Source organism: Medicago sativa, chromosome 7 (assembly GCF_051527215.1).
Source record: "Medicago sativa cultivar Bolivia chromosome 7, Bolivia_mono, whole genome shotgun sequence".
NCBI classification, from domain to species: domain Eukaryota; kingdom Viridiplantae; phylum Streptophyta; class Magnoliopsida; order Fabales; family Fabaceae; genus Medicago; species Medicago sativa.
This window is the reverse complement of record NC_140755.1, coordinates 50,001,319-50,022,990: the sequence shown is the minus strand read 5'-3', so window position 1 is coordinate 50,022,990 and position 21,672 is coordinate 50,001,319. Positions and strand designations below refer to the sequence as shown.

Genomic DNA, 21,672 nt, shown 5'->3' with positions numbered 1-21,672 from the left:
AAATTCTAACTTATAGATGTATTTTTTTTTAGAGAAGATGCATTTGTTAATATCATAATATATGAATGAAAATAAAATATAATTTATACGAAAACTTCAATTTTTTATTTTATCACATGTATTATTTTTTGTAAATTGTAATTTTTATGATTATATAGTAATGAGGAATAATCAATATATTTTTTTTCAAATATTTTACATGCATAAAATTTCGATAACCTATTTTAACCTTGTTGCATCCTAAATTTTAAAAAGTTTATGTATCAACATATTTGTATTGTACGGTACCAACATCCATTAAACTGATTTTATATAAAGTTGATCCCCCTAATAGTGAAAATACTATTGATTGATGTACTAAAACTGACTGATGGGATTGCCTTCACAAATCACAATTTACACTATCCAAATCCACTCAATTGCTACCTATATTTGGTGTGATAGAAAGAGAGTCCTCTCATATCAATATCAACACCATACTGAAATACAAACAAAATGAATGTAGCAGCAAATCCCCTCAAAATGGATTTCCATTGAAATTCTAACTCTACCAAATAGGCACTTATGCTCATTAAGCCAAATTGTCAATGCATCACAATCACTAGCTACTAGCTACTAGCTACCTTCATTACTAGAGTAGTTCAGATAATTACTTGGTACAAGCATTAATATATGTATTTCTTTAATTGAATTTTTTTTGAGAGGTTCTTTAATTGAAACTTTTCACTAAAGTTCAACATTTACATTATTTAACAATTTTCAATTAATGTTGGTTGCAAGGAGGGTATGTTAAAATTTTTGAAACAATTTATGCTTATTCTAAAGATTAAATTGTATAAATTGATAAAAGTAGAGAAAAAGGACTGTGAATCTGTGATTGTTCCAATTTACTATAAGATTTCAGATCATAAGTTAAGTGTTCCAATAAAATTTTAGCCACCATGAATTTTCTATCTAAACACTTCAAGAGTGAATTTCTATTCAACTAGTAAACATAATTTTAAAAATAATTTAGTAATTATCAATTTTCTTTCTTCAAAGTGTAAACCAATTTACCTCAAAGTATAATTATTAATTGATGAGACCCCTTCCCAGACCATACATATGCGGGAGTTTTAATGCGCCATACTACCCCAAAGTGTAAACCAATTAAACTCCAACTATAGTTAAGAAATTTTTAATCAAAGCATAACTGACGTGCATTAGGAACAATGACAATATTTTGATGTTACTGTCACATAAATCTATTTCCTAAGTCACAAGTCCTAGCAAGAAAATCACATTATTTGCAGGTAAGTAATAAATGTAAGCAGTGAGACCAAAAGAAATTACAATCTGTTTAATTATGTAACCATTTTTCTTTAATTTAACTAGCCTGCTTTAAAACTTGCATAGTGATGAATGTTGAAGAATCTGAGTAACCAAATAAAAAGATGCATTAGAAGCATGAACTGAATATAACAAAATAATGACAATTAAAGCTAATCAAAATGGTATAAGATAAACTGTATTTTTTGTTTACATGATTCATCAGAACTGTCCTTTTTTTTTTTTTTTTTTTGTTTTTGAAGTGAAAGACCATTTCATTAATAAATAACATAAGAAACATTACAGTGCAGTAGGGACTTGATATGAGCTACAACCTTCAAAATGTCTCCTAACATGGCATACATGGACATTTGACACTGCCTAATTCTTACATAGATTGGTATTCAAACATTTAACCACTGTTTGTAGGTTAAGATAGAAAAGTTATAATTCATGAGTCAAATTTCGCTGTTTTTTTTATCATCTAAAGTTTAATCAAGAGCCGAAACTCTCAACCAAATCTCGCTCCTTCGACTGAACTGTAACAAACACGTCTTTGAATGTTTCGTGCTGTTTCAACTGATCAAGAATTCTATCTTCAAAGTTAACAGCACAACTCTTTGACTTATCTTTATCAGCATTTTTAGCCGAAAAAACCAGTTCAGATAACCTGTGCTTTTCGGCCTGTTTGCGATGTTTTATTTTCTCGGCAGTCCCTTCAGTGAGCAGATGGTAAGTGTATACAACCTTTTTCTGGCCAATCCTATATGCTCTACTGATAGCCTGTCGATCGACTGATGGATTCCAAACGACATCAAGTAGTACAACCCTTGAAGCTCCAACCAAGCTAATTCCTTCGGAACAAGCATTCGTCGATGCAAGGAGAATCTTTGCTTGGCTGTTAGCATCATTGAAGCCATGGATTAAGGATTGTCTGTCTTTCAGACCAACCTCTCCATGCATGAAGAGGATTTCCTTCCCCATTGTCCAGTTTAAAGACGTGTGCAATAATTGGTCTATGATTAAGCATAAGGGACGGATTAATTGGCTGAACACAAGAACTTTCTCTTTAACAGCATCACAAAGTCTAACAAATTCAACCAGAAATTTGGTTTTCACACCTACATATGGATTCAATCGAAGCTTTTCTAGCTGGTCCTTGTCGACAACAGATTCCTCTTCTTTCAAAAGATCACATTCGAGGAAAAGAGACGGATGGATTGATGTCATTGTCAGCTTACGCTCAAAGATCAACGCGTTCTGACGACTTTGAATGCTGTCAAGAATTTGCTTCTGCAAACTGTCCGGCTTCAAAGTCAGCTTACAACTTCTTATCCCCGGGAGCTTCTTTTGAAGGATCGCACCTTTGTGAACATGAACAAAGGGATCCATAAGCAATTTTAATTGTTTGATCTTATCATCAGAAGGGTTACCTGTTGAAATATCGGCTTCCCAACTCCATTCTTCAGATGCTTTTTTATATTCCTGCTTCAGGCAAAACTTTTTCAGCTCATGCGGTATCGTGTTAGGAAACGAAGGTTTCACTAAGCTCAAAATGTTGTACAGTTCCAAGAAATTGTTCTGGAAAGGAGTTCCGGAAAGGATGATCCGCTTGCGGGTTTGAATTTTCGACAACACCTTCCAAATAAGACTTCTTTCATTTCTCGGTATGTGTCCTTCATCTAGCACTAACAAACCAGGAGATTCAAGTAAAGCATTTCTCATATCACCATTTTCTTTCCTCTTCTCCACATTTGCATGTTTTCTCTTTTTCCTGCGTCTAGATCTCCCTTCTCCGGCTAGCTTCTCGTACAAATTGTAACTGATTCCCAGAATGCTCTTTTCTTTGTACCACGAAATCAGTTTCACCATCCGTGTTGTATCCTTACTCAGCCGCTTATTAGACCAATTAACAAAATCAACAGCATCATCATGCTCTTTACCGGATAATTTGAGATTGTTCAAATTGTGAAATGGAACTCCAACGTCCCATTTCTTAAACTCATCTTCCCAAGTAAGTAACAAACTCGCGGGAGCAACAATAACTGGCAAGCATTTAGGAAACACTTTCAGATATGACATGAGAAACATTATAGTCAACCTTGTCTTCCCGGTTCCGGGAGCATGGGAGATAATGCAGCCACCCTCCCTGCGCGGACCGGTTTTACTCAACTTGTGAAGATCGACGTGTCCTGTCAAGTTTTTCCAAATGAACTCAAAGCCTTCTTTTTGATGAGGATACAAGGATTCTTTCACATCATCAGGAATTAGGTCCCAAACAGTGCCGTCATTATGAGAGAAATTAGTCTCTGATTCACCATCAGAAACATTGAACTGAGAGCCATCAAAGTGTGAAACATTTACTGAATCATCAAATGAAGCCTTTTTTCCAGAACCTTCAGAGGGAAATCTATCCATCTATGTCATGAACAACATGAGTATGCAAAAGTTAGTGCCTCTTATCAAAATATTGCAGCGTCAAATCACAGCTAACATAGTAATAACTAAGATACTTCTCTACTACTGCAGGAGAATTATTGAGAGCATGATGCCATAATGAAATCAAAGCAAACTCAAATTAATGCCAACTGTATGAATCTCATAGAAATCAATTTCTGTTTTACTCATTAATTTTTAAATAACCTGAGAAAAAACAGAAAAAATCAAACATACTGAACTACTACTATTTTGCTCTTCAGTTTTTACACATCTTGAGAAAAACAAAATAATGCATGTGAATCAGTTTGTCAATCGCGGGTTGCAAAAAATAGAGATTTCTTCAAATTATGCTATGCCTCCGCTTTAGCCGCAGTTAGACAACACTTAGCATTGAATCGCGTATTGTGGAACAATAGCGGTTTGTTCAAACTTCTCTAATAAATGTCATAATCAAAACATTCACCAAGTTATTTTACATAAATCAATATGAAACTGTGCTTACCACCAGTTGTGAGACATATTTGATCTCAGTGACAACCACACCACACCATCTGCAGTATACACCAATCTGATCGTCGAAACGAGTGTCGTGTTCACAAAGAGTGGATGGATTTCCCATGTCATTTGTCCCTAAATTTCCAATCTGCAGATAGTAATACACTAAGTTAATCACTGATTTCTCCCTAAAAATATCATTGATTTGATTATCTTATACATATCATTTAGATCAAAGTTTAATATAAACAGTTTAAATTAAAAATCAAAATCACCTTAAGCACTAGTCCTATAGTTCACAAATTAAAATGGAATATTCAAATTTAAATGTTCTTAAAGAGCAGAATTACCATGGATTCAGCTTCTGATTCTCTAAGGGCTATATCCATTTGATCCCACAATGGTTCCTGTTCCTCCTCCTCCTTGGTCTTTTGCACTTCTTCCACCTTTTTAAGGCTCCATATCTGTGGAGGTGTCCCAACACAAACTGGCGGTGACCGTGTATCTCTATCTCGCCAATCATCGTTGCCATCCTTCACCTCCAACACAATTGAATCCTTCTTCATTGTATTCTTGTTGCCCCAAAAGCATTCTGCAAGGAGTTTAGCTAAACGCAGCTCCTTCGGCACAAACATTTTAGTCAAACCATTGTTATCCATAGATTCCTTCTTCTCACCATTACGGATCCTAAATCTGCCTTTATAATCCCCCCCTTTATTCTCCGTCATTTTTGGTTTATCTGAATCCCTCGTCTTTTCTTGTTTTGCTTGAGGGGAAGCAACTCCTCCAACACCTAAACCTTTGACATGTTTCTGTTTTCCTTCATCAGAATCACCAACATTCACATTCACATTCTCATAAACTTTAGCATCATCTTTGGATTTTGCTTTGGCATTGGCATTATTTGACTCACCCTTGTGAACCTTAGAATGACCAAAACTTAAAGGTTGATCAGCAACAAATTGAAAATCATATTCATTACTGACATTTCGCATTTTTATGCCTACACTCTTTGATTCGCATTTCTTCGGTTCTCCATTCCGGGTGGAAGAAGAACAACCCTTCACTGGATCAAAATAATCCTTTTTCTCAATGGTTATTAAACTAGAATGATCTGCATGTTCTGATACATCATTGCAAACAGAAGAAGGGCCATTTTCAATGTTTACCTCCACATTATTCGTCTCAGAAATTACACTTTTTTGATCCTCCACCTCTCTCACCATCTCCAGTAACCCATTGGAACATTCTTCCCAAATCTTACTCAAATCCTCCCCTTTGTCCTCCTCCTCCTTCACCTCCTCCTCACCATCATCATCATCATCAACATAAGAGGATTCACTGTGTCTATCGTTCACCTCTCTCGCTAACTCCTCCACCACATCAAAGTATTTTCGCCCACCTTTTTCCTTCTTCTCCTCATCCTCTTCCTCCTCCTCCTCATCATCATCATCATCATCAACAGAAGAGGATCCAGAAGAACTTTCATCATCACTTTCAGAAATCTCATTCACCTCATCAACTATAAAATCCTCATCACTAGTCTCATTTTCTTCACTTTCATCATCATCATCATCTTCTTCTTCTTCAGAATCATCTTCATCAGAATCATCTACATCTTCATCATCATCAACAATGTTTCCATCTTTAGCATCAATTTCATCACTTCCTCCTCCACTTTCCTCAGTCTGTACTTCTTTTTCAACATCAACACAACCCTCAAGCATCTTCTCATCACATTGCACCGACCCTTTTTCATTTTCATCATCATCATCAATGGAAATAACCTCACCATTCTTAGGAACCACAAAAGATTCTTCTTTAACTTCCCTTTCATCCTTTTCTCCAATTTCATCACTTTCAACTTTCTTTTCAAATTCAACACTTCTCTCATCACAATGCTCTGACCCTTTTTCATCTCCATCATCATAATCAAGGGAAATAACCTGAACATTCTCAGGAACAACAAAAGGCTTTTCTCCTTCTTCTACCTTCCTTTTCTTAGAACCAGAAACAGAATCCAAAACACTCTTTTTCCGTTTTGATGAACCAACAAGTGGAATAGAACCAAACAATGGAACATTCTTGCTACGAGTTCTGCTAGAAACACTAAGTAACAAAACATTTTTGCTACGAGTTCTGCTAGAAACACCAGCCATAAGGAAAAACAGAACAAGAACAAGAACAAAGGGTTGTGTTCTGTGCTAGGATTGTGATGTGATAAGTGAAAGAAGATCTTAATGAAAGAATGAAGAGAGAGAGAGAGAGAGAGAGAGAGAGAGAGACGCCACTGAAGACGCAGTGTTATTATGGCGCCAGAGTAGATTACTGAACACCAAACTAAATTAGTCTCCAATATCTTCTTCCTATGTTGACTCTTTTTATTATAAGCTTTTTGTAAATATCAACATAATAAATAAATATAGAAAATAGGAAAATTTTAACTAATTATCTTGGAAAATAGGAAAATAGGAAAATTTTAACTAATTATCGAGTAGTTATTTTGATAACGACTTTTTAATGTATCGAAGTTTTAAAATAGTATTTAATTGTGTATTATATAAGTCAAAATAGTCTTTTTATTAAAATATTTTGTTTATTTAATAATTGATGTATCTGGTTTATAATACTATAAATCAAATTACATCTTGTTAAATCACTTTCTATTTTATTAATATTACAACTGATTGGTTAAAAAGATGATGGTTGTGGAAGGCTTTGATTTTTTTGGTTGTTTTTATGGTCTTTTTGAGTAAATTTTATGTAAAACTAAATGGTCTTTTTGAGTAAATTTTATGTGAAACTAAAATTTGTATATTTCAACTATGTTAATGCTTGTGGAGGAATGTAAATATAAAATATCTTTATAAATATTATTTTATCTAAAAGTCTTATATATTTTAGATTTAGCATCATTCTCTCACCTTAAATTATTATTAGCAAAAATAAAAGATATTATATAAAAAAGTAAAAATTGTGTCATTGGAGAAAGAATTTTGAAGCATTTGTTGTTGTGTTGAGAAGACTAGAGTTGTTGAATATTTTGTCTTTGAGAAAAATAAAAAAGTGGATAATACTACTTTTAATGTCAGCTTATCTTAAAAGCTCAATTTTTTTTTTTAAATAGTAAACATTTGGATGGAATACCAAGGCATGCTTTAGAAGTATGTATAAAGTAGAGGTCACATGCTTGCACATCTACTATTGGAAGGAATCTACACTTTAAAACTTGTAAATCACTTCATGACAACTAAGCACCAAAAATATGTCCAATGGGAAGAAAACAAGGAAAAACTGTCTTCACTTTATTAGCTGGCTTTATGACAAGTGTATGACAAAAGGAAACCAAAATGTTTTCAATGACATCACAAGTCATAAAAAGTTTTTTTTTTGAAGAAAGTCATAAAAAAGTTCTAAGTGAATTTTTTAAATTATATTTTTTGATAAATATTCACTTCGTCCCAAAATGTAAGGAAAAAAAATTCACTTTTTTTGTCCCAAGTTATAAGCAAAAAAGAAAAACTTTTATCCTATTTAATCTTTCTTTTTTTATAAAAAAAACATCTTTTTTAAGAAAAACTTTTACTTATTCTCATGAAATTAAATGTAACTTACTTTCAATTTTCTCTATTTCTCATTTTCTCCATAACTAATAGCCAATAAAAATTGTTTTTACATCTTCCCATGCAACTTGTACCGAAGAAAACACAAAAGGTTATACTTCAAATTTTTATGTTTTACTCCATCCGTTTCAAAATGATTGTCGTTTTAGCCAAAAAAATTGTTTCAAAATGAATGTCACTTTCAGTTTTCAATGCACTATTAATTACTTTTTTCCAATAGTACCCCTTAATTATTACTATGCACACAACTTACAAAGTACAACATTTTACTTTAATTTATAATGATGGGAAATGCACCAATAGTTAGCAAGGCTATTTTAGTAAAAGTGACATGTCTATAGACAACATTATTGCATTATTTAATATGTGTATAACAACCTAAAACGACACTCATTTTGAAACAGAGGGGGTAGTTTTCCTAATAAGTGTGATCTTAGTTTTTTTTGCTTATAATTTGGGACAGAGAGAGTACATTGATAAGATAAAGATGTACATAATATATTTTATGAAAGTATTTCTTCTGATCCCATTTATAAAAAGATTTTTGGAGAAATTAATTGTCTTATTTATAAGAAAAAATTACAAGTTGTAAGATTTATTTATTTCTTAAATGACTTTTTTATCCTCCTTTAAAATGAACTTTTTGTACGGTGGCTCTTCCTTATCGTGGATGTTCATATGAGCCCTCTTCAATCACTAGATAGGGGTTGATCCAAGTACGGGAGTGCAACCGCGTTGATACTTTACATACTGTAAAGGTTAATTCACATTGCATGTACGCCTTCAAACCCTTCTTTGTGATCACTGGTAGATAGCATATGCAATTAGGGCCTCCGATGTTCACAGGCTTTGTATCGTTTCTCTATCGTGATTGCTCTTGTGATTTCACTACAATCATGGGACAAAGGCCGATCACGGTTCAGGAGCACAACCTTGTTGATGTTATAAGTGCTACAAAGGATGAACCATGTTTCCCTCGCATCTTCGTACTCCTCTCTATGATTTCTCGTTTAAAACAATCTTGTTTTTGGTACAAATGTAGGGAGTCTGACACTGCCATAGCATTTTCCCTTGCCTATGTGAGACAATGATACTACTCAGATGCAAACTACAACACCACATTCATTTTCTCAGGCCCTTAGTGGCAACCGTAATATTGATGACTACAAAATTTTGTTGGATGCATCCCTCGATATGAATTCAACGAGACTTGATTCGTCTGATGATGCTCTAAAGGGCTAGATGCGTAGATACTCCGTGTTGACAGTAGTAGTCATACATTGCACCTTTAAATTAGTTGTGTTTGCTTCTCACGCCATCGTTGGACTGTGATGAAGCTTCATCGTTGTTCATCCCTCGATCAGAACTACGATTGACTTTTGGTTTATGCTTAAAGACTTATGCGAACTGTTGTTGGTTTGTCATTGGTTGGTGTTTCCCGAAAGGGCGTTTATGGCTTGCTGGGTTTACAGGGAGTTGTTGGAACTTGAATCGTTTTCGTGTTTTTGTGCAATTCAGTTTCGAGCTCATACATGGGTTTGCTGGATTGTCTGTAGTAGTGGTTGTTTTAGGTTTTTTTTTATCTTTTTTGTACCACTTTTGCACTGACTTGTTTGTATCACCCGTTTGGGATTGAGTCTGTGGTTTACTGGGTCAGGTCCTTCGCCCCCTAATCTTGTATTTCCCTTTCATATTAATTTAACTTTTGTTTTGCTTAAAAAAACAATATAGTTGTTTATACTATTATGTAGAGTTAGTAACATCAAACTAGCACCATGAGTAAAACGAAATTAACTTATATTATTTTAAATATTTGAATGTTTATAAAATAAAATGATTACATGCACAATAGCAAATAGTTGGTCACCTAAAGATTGGTTAAAAATAAGTCGTTACGTATTTGTTAATGGTTTTGGAGGTATGATAAAGAGTTGGAGGTCATGGGTTCTAGCTTGAATAAAAGAGAAAAAATTAATCTAACAATTAATTACTAACACTTTATCATTCAAAAAAATTGTTAATGGTTTGGAAAGCTTTGTTTTTTGGTTTGCTTTTGAAGGTTTTTTAAGTGAATGTTATGTCTAATGTAAAACATGTACAATTCAAACTTTATTCTCATAGGAATCCTGCTCTTTACCCAAACTGTTTTGCTCACTCCCAAAGTAAATGTCCAAAATGCCCTTCCGTATGTTAAGTCACGCTAGTGTATAATTTACGTGTCTTAAGTCACGCAGCGTGACTTAACTCACGCTAGTGTTAGCTCTGCGTGGCTTAAGTCACGCACCACTGAGCCTTAGCTCGAGTTAACTCACGCTAGTTGGTCGGTGGTCAGAACTGAAGAACAAACGTTTTTTGGTCTTTGGTCAGTTTTTCAACATTCAATCCACACGTTTTTTTTTACCAAATTTTACACCTTTTTTTACCACATTAATGGTGTTTACAACCTATACTACCATTCCCACCTATAAATACCCCTCCATACTTCCCTAATTCCTCACACCATATCACTTTCTCCCCCTCCTCACTCTCTCCCTCTATTTCTCTTCTTTCTTTTTTCAATATTCTCTTTGGGGGCAAAAGTGATCAAACTTCGTCGGGGTAAAATAGTGAGTAGCCTACTTGGGGAAGTGATCGACCCTTTGGATAAGTTTAAATCTGCTTTTTTTAACCCCAGAAACTTTTTACGGTGGGTAAAAAGAACTTCTTCGAGTAAAAAAAAACCAAATTTAAATTTAGCCCAAGGGTTGATAATGTATTTCCCCAAGAAGGTTGCTCACTATTTTACCCCACGAAGATTGTTCACTTTTTACCCCAAGAAGGAGAAAATAAGTACTCCCTCTGTTCCTTTTTAATTGTCACATTTTAACTTTTTACACAAACCAAGACAACAAATACTTTTACTACTTTTGATACAACAATTTATTTTTTTCCTATAATAACCTTAATCATTTAATACTTCATTTCATATATTTCTCTCTCTACAATAAATATATAAGGGTAATATAGGTAAAGCCACATTTAATGATACATTGAACTTTGAAAATGACAGTTAATTAGAAACAAATTTTTTATGCAAAAGTGACAATTATAAAGGAACGGAGGTAGTAGTGAATTTGAATAAATTATTGTATGAATTATTGTATTGTATGAACTATTAATAAAATGAGATATTGTTATATGCCTCAATTTTGTTCATTCCTTTTTATTTTATATTTGCTTTTATTTTCTAATGTTGTATTTAATGAATAAATATTAATTTAGTTCATTTACTTTTATTTATATTTGTATTTATTTAATGAATAATATCGAATCAATATTTATTTTAAGTGCATAAATAAATTAGAATAAAGTAAATAAAAGAATTTGAATATAGTAAATAAAATAATTTAGATTAATATAAACAAAATAATTTAGATTAATGTAAACAAAATAATTTAGAATAAAGTTAATAAAATAATTTAGAATACATGCCTAAATGTAACAAAAAAAAAAAGAATAAAGGCCTAATTGAAAATAATCTAGTGCTTAGGTTTTATATGCATTAAATGCAGTCAAAAAACAGTAAAAAAAAACGTGTAAAAGTCAATAAAACATGGTTGAATAACCGACCAAAGTTTAAAAAATGTGTTCTTGAGTTGTGACCACCGGCCAAACTGGTGTGAGTTAACTCACGCTAGTGTTAACCCGGGCATCAGTTAACTCTTGCTAGTGTTAATCCTGGGCATGAGTTAACTTACGCTAGTGTTAGAGCTCAAGAACACACGTTTTTTTTTTGACTTTGTTCAATGCATTTTAATTGATTTTACACGTTTTTTTTAAGTTTTTCACGTTTTTTGACCCTATTTATGGTAGATATAACCTATGTTACAATCTCCCCCTATAAATACACCTCTAAACTTCCCCATTTCCTCACACCATCTCACATTCTCACTCTCCTACTCACTCTCTCCCCCTATGAATCTTCTTCCTTTCCTTTTTTTTTCCTTCTTTATTTTGGTGTAAAAAGAGAAAGAATGATAAGTAGTGGGAATGCTGGGGAAAAGATAAGTAGTGAGCAGCTTTCTTGAGAAAAGAACCAGATTGGGTAAAACTAAATGTGCAGATTTAGTTTTACCCCAGGAAGATCAGTTTTCTAGTGGTTTTCTTTTAGTTTTACGCTAGGGAGGTCGGTGTTCTGGTGGCTTTTATTTTTTTCGCAGATTTAGTTTTACCCCATTGTAAATGTAATAAGAATTATATTAATAAAATGATATTTTATATCTATTATTTTTGTTTCTTTATTTTTGTTAATTGTTGCATTTATTTTACAATTGCGTATTGAATTAATAAATTCGAATAAAGTAAATAAATGAATTAGAATAAATTCAGCGTGAATTAGAATAAAAATTGCGTATTGAATAAATTCGAATAAAGGTTACGTTACATTACATAAATGACATGTATGTCAACTATATATGTTCATAAATATGTCCAATCATTACATTACATTACATTCGGGAATGCACCTTCCAACTACAACAATTGTCTTGCCTCTGAATGGGGCAAATTCAAACTTGCTAAGCAGCAGGACTACAACATTCGTCCAGAAGTCCTTTTGTTCCATTGAAAAGGTTAAATTCTTGTTGGTCTTGGTTTAAATGAGGTAAATTCAAACTTGCCAAACAGCAGGACTCCAACACTCCTCCGACATTCCCATAGTTCCATTCAAAAGATTAAATTTTTGTTAGGTTTGGTTTAAATGACAGTATTCAAGTGTCAAAAGAATGAGGTCCATTCCTTGACACTTCAATACCTTCATTTAAACCAGCCTAACAAGAATTTAATCTTTTGAAAGGAACAATGGGAATGTCGGTCGAATGTTGGAGTCTCGCCGTTTGGCAAGCTTGAATTACCCCATTTAAAGGAAGACAATTGTTGTAGTTGGAAGGTGCATTCCCTACCTAATCACGATCTTCTAGCGGAATCAGACTGTTGATAATGTCTTCAGTTGATCTCAGCAACGTTACCCGCATATCGATCCACTAGAACATGTTGTGCTCCCAAAACATATTCTTCACGTTTTCGTCGTTCTTTAACTCCACCCAAGTGAATGATACTCTCCCCTCGTCGAGCGTCGGACGTTTATACCGAACGTATTCCACCCTCTTTGTGTTTCTGGGGTTGACTCCTTGGTTGAATTCATTCAGTTGATCCTTGAGACCTCTTAACATTACACCAAGGCACCGAACCTTCAACCTCTGAGGTTCTCTGCCGTTGAATTCTGCATGAACGTCGATCCACCCGGCCATTGCTTCAAATCTACATAATAAGAAATTAAACAGAATCAATGAAAAACTCATTCAAACATTTCATCAAACATTTGGAGCAAATTATACATACACCCTAAAATGATAACTACAACATAAACATGAGAACATCTAAATAAATAAGCAATATTACTCATTTGCATGTAACATTGTATCATATCTTGCAAAAAAAAAAAATTTAAACAAACCCTAAATCTAAAAAAATCTAATCTAAGTGTAAAAAATCTAACATAATTATGCAAACATCTAAACATCATAAAAATCTTGTTGTTGGAGTGTTGTTTGATTTGAAGTTGAAGGAATTTTGGAGTTGGGTAATTTGAGAGAGAATTAAGATTTAAGTGTGTGTTGTTTGAAACTGAGGCAGGATGAGGCTCTGCCTGGGCTAATAACAGCATGTAGCGTGATTCAACTCACGTAACGTGAGTTAACTCACGTTGTCTGACTTAAGTCACGCTACTCTTATAACTGACGTGAGTTAACTCACGCTACGTTAGTTAACATGCGTAAGGACATTTTGGACATTTACCTTGGAAATGAGCCAAACCATTTGGGTAAAGAGCAGGATTCTTTTCATAGAAGGATGTAAATGTTAATACTTTTATAAGTGTTATTTGAGTTTAAAAGTATTGCATATCTTAGACCGATGCACTATTCACTCACCCTGAATTTTTATTACCAAAATTAAATGATATTGTATAAAATAAAAGTGAAAATTGTGTCATTAAGAAAAGAATATGAAGCATTTGTTATTTTGCGTTGAATATGATTAGAGATGCCAAATATAAAAAAGTGGATAATGCTACTTTTAGGCTATGTTTGGATGCAAAAAGGAAAGAAAGTATAAGGAAAGAATGTTTAAGGAATGAAAGTGAGTGGAAAGAGAGTGGAAAGTAAGATGATTATTTGGTTGTTTGGTATGAGTGAAAGTGAATGAAAGTGAAAGGAAAGAATGATGTCACAAATACCCTTATATATAATATATAAAAGATGATGTCAGCAAGGAGAAAATAGAAATAGCAAACAATTTGCTGCTGTCGTCCTACTTTCTCTCCATTTGAGAGGGGAAAGTTTTTGTGTGGGCCCCACACCCAATTTGTTCTTTCCATGCCACTAATCTTTGGATCCAAAGGAGGGAAAGGATATTGAAATTCGTGCTTTCTTTTCTTGAAGTATCTTTCCCTATATCTTTCAATAGATCCAAACACACCATTAGTGCACATTATCTTAAAAGCTCTTTTTTTTACTAAATATTTGAATGGAATATCAATGCATGTTTTAGAAATATGTATAAAGTAGCTTTTGAGGTCACATGCTTGCATATCTACCATTGCAAAGAATCTGCACTTTAAAGAGCTTACCTACCACTACATGACAAATGAAAACCAAAATTATGTCCAATTGGATGAAAATAATGAAAATTGTCTTCACTTTATTAGGTAGCTTTATGACCACTATATGACAAAATGAAACCAAAAAGTTTTCAAAAACATCAAAAGTTATAAAGTCATAGGTGAACTTTGTAAATTATATTTCTAAATTAATGTGTTAATAAGATAAAGAGACATAATATATTTTGTGAAAGTAATATCACGAGCCTTCAAGTAAATTGAGCCAAATTGTGTTTATGTATTATTTTATAAAGAAATAATTAAATAGGAATCAAAATACAATTCATCATGGGGTCAACATAGTAAATATATTACAAAGTTTTCAAGAGTTAATTTTGGTAAAATGTCATTAATTTGTGTGGTATATTTATCAAAAGAATTATATATTTACTAATATTCTCTTGGATTAAAAATTGTTTTGGTAATTTCATTTTAAATGATATGACATGAAGTGAAGTGAAAAGATAATGAAAGAATGACATGACAATTTAAAGTTTTATTTTGAGAAAAATGAATAATATCTTACCGGAATTAAACTAAATGATGTGATGTAAAAAAATGAAATATAAAATGACAATACAATTTTTAATTGATAAATAATCATTGATTTGCATTATTTTAAAGAAAGTGGTGCAAAGAAAATGAGAGAATGATGTCATAATTAATAACTATTAATCACACAAAGTATGTTGAATGCACACAACCTATAAACATATGAGCATCAATATAAACATCAAGAACAAACACAAAATATTGATAAAAACTTAGAAACCGCAACATGTTGATTTATTAAGCATATTATGAATATTTGGATTCCTTGTGTAGTCTTCCATGACAGTGATCTAAAACATAAAAGAGATAAGCGGATAACGAGCATCCATTGGTTTGTGTTTCTTTCTCAACTTGACTCTATACATTCGAAACTATTCAGATGAAGAAAGAGGCAATGTGTGTTATGTCCAACATATTGGGGACACAAGCCAATATATAGTGTGATTTTCAATTAAGGTTCTCATTCTAGAATGGACAGTCCTGACATCCACTAATTTTGAGTTCATATCAATTAATTAAATATTTATTTTTTATTGAAATTTAAATTAAATATGAATTTTGAAAAATTATCGAAAAGGAGTAGTCACGCCGCCGCTGTTTACAAAATCAATTGGAATTCGGTACCGTTCTTCAACCTTGGATTCAATTGAGTGCTTGCTAGTTATCCCGATTGGATTTAGCACCAAATTCACTTTCATTTCATGTGTGTTCACGTGGCAAAATTGCTTCGTTGACCACTTTGTGTTTTCCATTGGAATTAAAGGGTGTTGCGATCCAACTCTTCAATTGAATTCCTGTGCTGATTTCACAAAGGGCTTTTTGATCTACACACATTTTTTTGTTGTTGTTTGATGCCTTTTCTACCGATCACTTTAACAAACAATTGTGTTTGTTTTCAAGAGGGTTTCAATGAGCAGCTGTGTGGGCTTTGGTTGTTTGTTCGACAGTGTTCTTCCCACTGCAGTCTAGGGTTGTTTCTTCCTCTTGAGCAAGCGCAGGGGCGTTAATGCCCTTAGGTATCACAAAGACTGATTCACGCATTCCTCATACCTAGAAACAACTCTGGTGGCGGACGACAGTTCTGGCATGGCATACATGTGCCCTTGGTCGTGTGTGTCTGACATTGTAGCTTAGACAGATCTGACAACAAGTCCAAAGTCCTTTGCAGCGGCTCTATGAGGCAAACATTCAACTAATGACACTCCATTTCCGACTCCTTGTATCAAAGGTGATGCTTTGTGTATTCGAATTGGTCAGGATGATATATCAGCGAGGTTTGGCTAAGTGCCAAAACGCTATCAGAGCAGGTTTGACCTTGAACAAAGGGGACAAACCGTATACAACGCGGGAATTGAGCACCAAACTGGTCAAGATATGGAAAACTACGACTAAATGGAAAATGGTACCGCTTGGCAAGGGTTTCTATGATTTCCATTTAGAGTTAGCTAAAGATTTACGTAATATTTGGGCAGCAGGAACCATAAATCTTAAGCCAGGTTTGCTCCGCTTATCTCAGTGGACCAAGGATTTTAATTTCTATTCCCAGAGGTAGACACATGCATCAATTTTGATTCGTTTGGTTGAATTGCCACTAAAATATTGGTGGGCAATAACTTTAAAGGAAATTACAAGTGTGATTGGCACTCCTATTAATTTAGACGGCCCCAGTGTTTTAAAATCTGGACCGACCCGGCCGGTCGGACCGGTTGGCTCGCGAACTGGAGGTTGCAGCGGTTCGGGCAGACTACATGACCGGATATGCAATTAACCCGCTGAAACCTGGTGTGACCCGTCCAGGTCAGCGGGCGGACCGCTGAACCAGTTTAGCCCACCCGACCCATTTTTCCATTTATTTATTTTTTTTAATAAAAAGGCAGTAACACATACTCCCAACCCAAATGCTATTTTCAACCGCCGTTCTCCTCTCCCATCTCAGTAATACTGAATTAGATGGAAACTGAATTAGAACTTATTATTTATGAGGTTTTTTATTCATTAATACTGTTTAATGTATGAGCTAATTTGAATTTGGATTGAAATTAGCTTGAATTGTGCTACAGTTACGAAATTAACTTGCAAACTTGCAGCTGTGAATATAATTTTTTTTAAGAGTAAATTACATTCCCCTCCCCTCAAAGATGCTTGAATTACACTCCCATCCCCTCTTATATTAAAATATACACTCTCCTCCCTTGAAAAGTAAAACTTATATTCCCCTCCCATATAAGATGCTTGAATTACAACCCCCTCCCTTAATAATTAAATATGCACTACACTTTAATCTATTTTGGCATAAATAAATATTTTTATGATATATATTAATTTTGAGCTACCATTTGTGAAAAATAAATTCATTTCTTTATAATTTAAATGTCAATGATAATTAAAATTAAATATTTTTCTATTAATTTTATAATTTAGAGTATAAAATTAAATTTTAAATAACCATACTTTATTGTCTTTAGTAATTTTTCGCATATTTTAATTTTATTTTGGGTTGTTTCCTATTTTATAATAGGGTTTAAAACTATATTATAATGAAATTGTGAATCAAAAATAGCGAAAAATATATATTCAAATTTTGAATATATTAAAATTGACCAGCATTACTATTTTTTTTCAAAGTGTGTTAGAATATTATTTTTTTGCTAGACTATTACAAATTAAAAAAAAAAATATTGAGGGAGTAAAGTGTAGATTTTAACATAAGAGAGGAGAGAGATGTAATTCAAGCTTCTCTTAGGGGAGGGAAGTGAAATATTTTCTAATATGTTTTGAATAAGAGGGGAGGGGAGTGTAATTCAAGCATCTTTGAGGGAAGGGGAGCGTAATTTACACTTTTTTTAATGTACGAACTTTAAATAGAAAAAAAAATGACAGTATTTTTTTTTATCAAAATTTCATTCATAATGTAATTTTTGCTCCTAAATATTTTTATATAGACCAGGTCAATAGTCATGCGATCCGACCAGTGACCCACTGGTTCGACCAGTGACCCAGTAACCCAGTGCCTTGACCGGGTCGATCACCGGTCCGGGTTTTAAAAGGTTGTCACGGCCCGACACTCAACAGATCTTTTGGCCATTATTCAAGAATATTGGTGGATATCGACTTATCTATGAGGGTCTTTAGATGCGAAGGTTTTGCATTTAAGGTAGAAGTTCAATATGAGCGACGACCTCTTTTCTGCCATAATTGTTATGTTATTAGACATAATGTTACTACTTGTATGTGGCTGCACCCGCAGGCAGCAAAGGAGAAGCAAGATTGTGGGAAACAACCAGTGGTGGCCGTGTCTGATCCACCTAGAACAACACAGGTGCACCATGGTGATGTTGCTGCTTCCACCTCGGCTAATGGAGGTACTATGGTCTGGGTACCAGTTGTTGCCTCTACTGCAATGGCTACTCAAACTCATACTATTGTTGTCGTTCCCAATAATACTTTGTCCTAAAATTCCTCTAGTTTTGCTTTGCAAAATGTATATAATCACATTTCTCAGGGGGTGCTGCCTTACCCAACTATCCCTGTGTTGGATTTGGTTTCCCAAGTAGCGCACAATGACATGCATTTAGATGTTGTAGAGCTAGCAGGAGCATCTTAAATTGCGGGAGATGTAGATTCCCAAGGTTTCTGATGCTATGGTTGAACTTTCATCCCAATTGGTGTTGGTTTCCCAAGTAGCGCACGTTGATGTGCATTCTGATGTTTTGGAGCAGGAGCATTCGGAATCGCGGGAGATGCATATTCCCAAGGTTTCAGATTCGACTGCTTAACTTTCATCACCTGTAGAGCATGATGACGTGCATGTGATTTCTGTTGAGTTGGTTTCCTCCGCTTTTGGTAGGGAGGTGTCACCGGTTCAAATAAATCAACAAGTTGTAGCGCACGATGGCGTGAATTCAAGTTGTAACGCCCTCCTTGTAATTTAATTATTTTTCTTGAGATAGAGTCGAATTATATGATTTATTTAATTATGTGATATGTTGATATTTTATTGAGTGGCTTTATTTTATTATTTATAAGAATATATTTAGTGGGAGAATATAATTAGTGGAAGAATATATTTAGTGGGAGAATATATTTAGTGGGAGAATATAATTAGTGGAACAATATATTTAGTGGGAGAATATAATTAGTGGAAGAATATATTTAGTGGAAAAATATAATTATTTAGAATAATGAGGCTTTGGAGCAGAATTGGAATTAAGAGAAAATAAGTAGGTTAAGGATTTATATATAAAGAGGAGAGTCAGAGTTAGAAAATAAGAATTACGTGCAAACTGTTTTTTTTGGAGAAAGAGGAGAAACCTAGAGAAAGAGGAGAAACCTAGAGAAGAGAAGAACCAGAGAAGAGAAGTCTGTAGAATCCTTGCAATCAATCAATCTAAGATAAGGGTGGGACTATCATTCAATAATCTTGAGTCTATGATTCTGAAAATTTCATTGAACATGTTGTAGGTTTAGTTTTTGAGAATTGGAGAATTAGGGTTAAGAGTGATAATTGATGATTTATGTTATGTTGTTGTTGATTTGTGGTTGTTGATGATTGTTGTTGTTAATGTCATATTATGAATTGAGTATGAATTATGTTGAGTTATTGTTGTTGATTGTGATGATTTTGAATGAATGTGAAGTTTGAATAATATAAGTTGTTTTTCCTGATTTTTCTTATCTCTGTCCCGAATTTTGAAATGAAAACTGGTATTGATCGGTGCAGAATTGGTCTTAGGTGTAAACACGAAAATTGTAGGTATGGATGTTAGCTTTCTAATGCCGTTAGTCTGACGTTAAAACGATTTATAGAACTTGAGTTATGGTCAAATTACTGCACGTAGGTCACAGTGAATTTTTATGGACTTTCTGCACAACTTTTTCGAAATTGAAATGAAAACTGGTATTGATCGGTACAGAATTGGCCTTGGGTGTAAACATGAAAGTTTTAGATAATTTTGTTAGCTTTCCAGTGGCTTTGGTTTGACGTGAATATGATTTTTAGTTTTTGAGTTATGATGAAAATACTCCAAGGAGGTCTTAGCGAAATTGTACGGTGATATCATTCTTTGTTTCATGTTTTTGCGTCTGTTTCACACATTTTCTGTTTTGAATTGGTCTTTGGTATAAACATGAAAGTTGCTTGATAATTGTGATATCTTTCCAGTAGCCTTGGTTTGACATGAAAATTTGTTGTGTATAATTTATTATGTTTTTACAAAGATGTTATATGATGAATTGTTGATGTTTGAATACGATGTTATATGATGAATTGTTGATGTTTAAATATGATGTTATATGATGAATTGTTGATGTTTAAATACGATGTTATATGACGTTGTTTATGATTGATGAATATGAAATTATGATGTGAAGTCGCTGTCGTTACCACAGTTGTCATCAATGTCTTCAAAGTTGTAAGTAGTTTGTCAATGTCGTTTAAGTTGTAAGTTGTCTGTCGATGTCGTTGAAGTTGTTGGTCGTCAAAGTATTGTTGTTGAGTCCATGCATACTCATTTAAAGATGAGACTCATGCCCTAGGAGCTTTTGCTCAATAACGATGAGGGCTCATGCCCTAGGAGTATATTTATGCTCAAAAGCGACGAGGGCTTATGCCCTAGAATGGTACCACATGCATGAGTAAAATGATAGAGTTGCATAGTCGAGTTAAGTTGCATTGTCGAATCAAGTTGTTAAGTTGATTTATGAAATTGATATTGATGTTGATTATGAAGTTGATTATGATGATGATGATAATGATGCTACATGACCATTGTTATGATATGTTGATGATGTTTATGTTGTTAAATATAATTGTTGAATTATATGCTTAACATTATTGTTTGTGAATCTCATCCCTTCTGCTTGGAAATGTTGCTCTTCGTATGAGTAACTTGCAGGTGATCGAGAATAAGTAGCTGTTGATTGCTGTCGTCAGTGGCTATCTCTCACTGTGTCTTTAGGTGCTCTGATACGTAACGGGATGTGAACTTTTGTGGCTATTTTCTATTCCTTACGTACTGCTTATGATTTTACATGACTATGATTTAGTTTTTGGATTATTACGAGATGTTTTGATGAGACCTTCGTGCCAAGACTAATTATGTTGTTGAATTAAAATCTACTGCGAAGTTTTTGAATATTTATGTTGACCAATTTATGAAGGATGAATTGTTATTTATTCCATTTATGATTTTTAAGAAGTGTAGCATTCCGTTTATGTTGAATGACTCTGATTTATATGTGAAATTTTTATGTTGGGAAAACGGGGTGTTACACAAGTTCCCCTTCTGGCCCTCTCATAGTTCGGTCCATTTATATTGAGTCAATCACGATAACAGATATTTAAGGGAGGACTAAGGAGGTGGCTATGACTACTGTGATGCAAGTTGTAGATTCAGATAGTTTGGTTTTGGCAGCACAGGAAGACATTCGTAGTAATCTGAGAATTCAGCAAGATATGAAATTATAGCGCCATATTCGTGAATATGATAGAGTCAGATGCAATGCCATTCACACCGGTTTTATCTAAGAAACATAAGCAACACCTAAAGAAATTGAATA

At 33.7% G+C, this 21,672-nt stretch overlaps 1 protein-coding gene across 1 annotated transcript; it reads right to left on the bottom strand.

The window, feature by feature from the left end:
- Positions 1–1,469: 1,469 nt before the first annotated feature.
- LOC146906465 (SNF2 domain-containing protein CLASSY 4-like) lies at positions 1,470–6,599 on the bottom strand. Its single transcript, XM_085725292.1, has 3 exons — positions 4,593–6,599; positions 4,250–4,390; positions 1,470–3,726 (listed from the first exon to the last, which is right to left on the bottom strand). Exons 1-3 carry the CDS (start codon positions 6,399–6,401, stop codon positions 1,804–1,806), a joined length of 3,873 nt encoding a protein of 1,290 aa, XP_085581418.1. The 5' UTR covers positions 6,402–6,599; the 3' UTR covers positions 1,470–1,803.
- Between the last annotated feature and the right edge of the window lie 15,073 nt (positions 6,600–21,672).

Excerpts from the sequence above, each read along its gene's own strand:
- LOC146906465 (XM_085725292.1), bottom strand. The coding sequence starts at position 6,401 with ATGGCTGGTGTTTCTAGCAGAACTCGTAGCAAAAATGTTTTGTTACTT. Across the intron at positions 4,391-4,592 it reads AATCAGAAGCTGAATCCATG|ATTGGAAATTTAGGGACAAA; the intron begins GTAATTCTGCTC and ends TACTATCTGCAG. Across the intron at positions 3,727-4,249 it reads AATATGTCTCACAACTGGTG|ATGGATAGATTTCCCTCTGA; the intron begins GTAAGCACAGTT and ends TTCATGACATAG.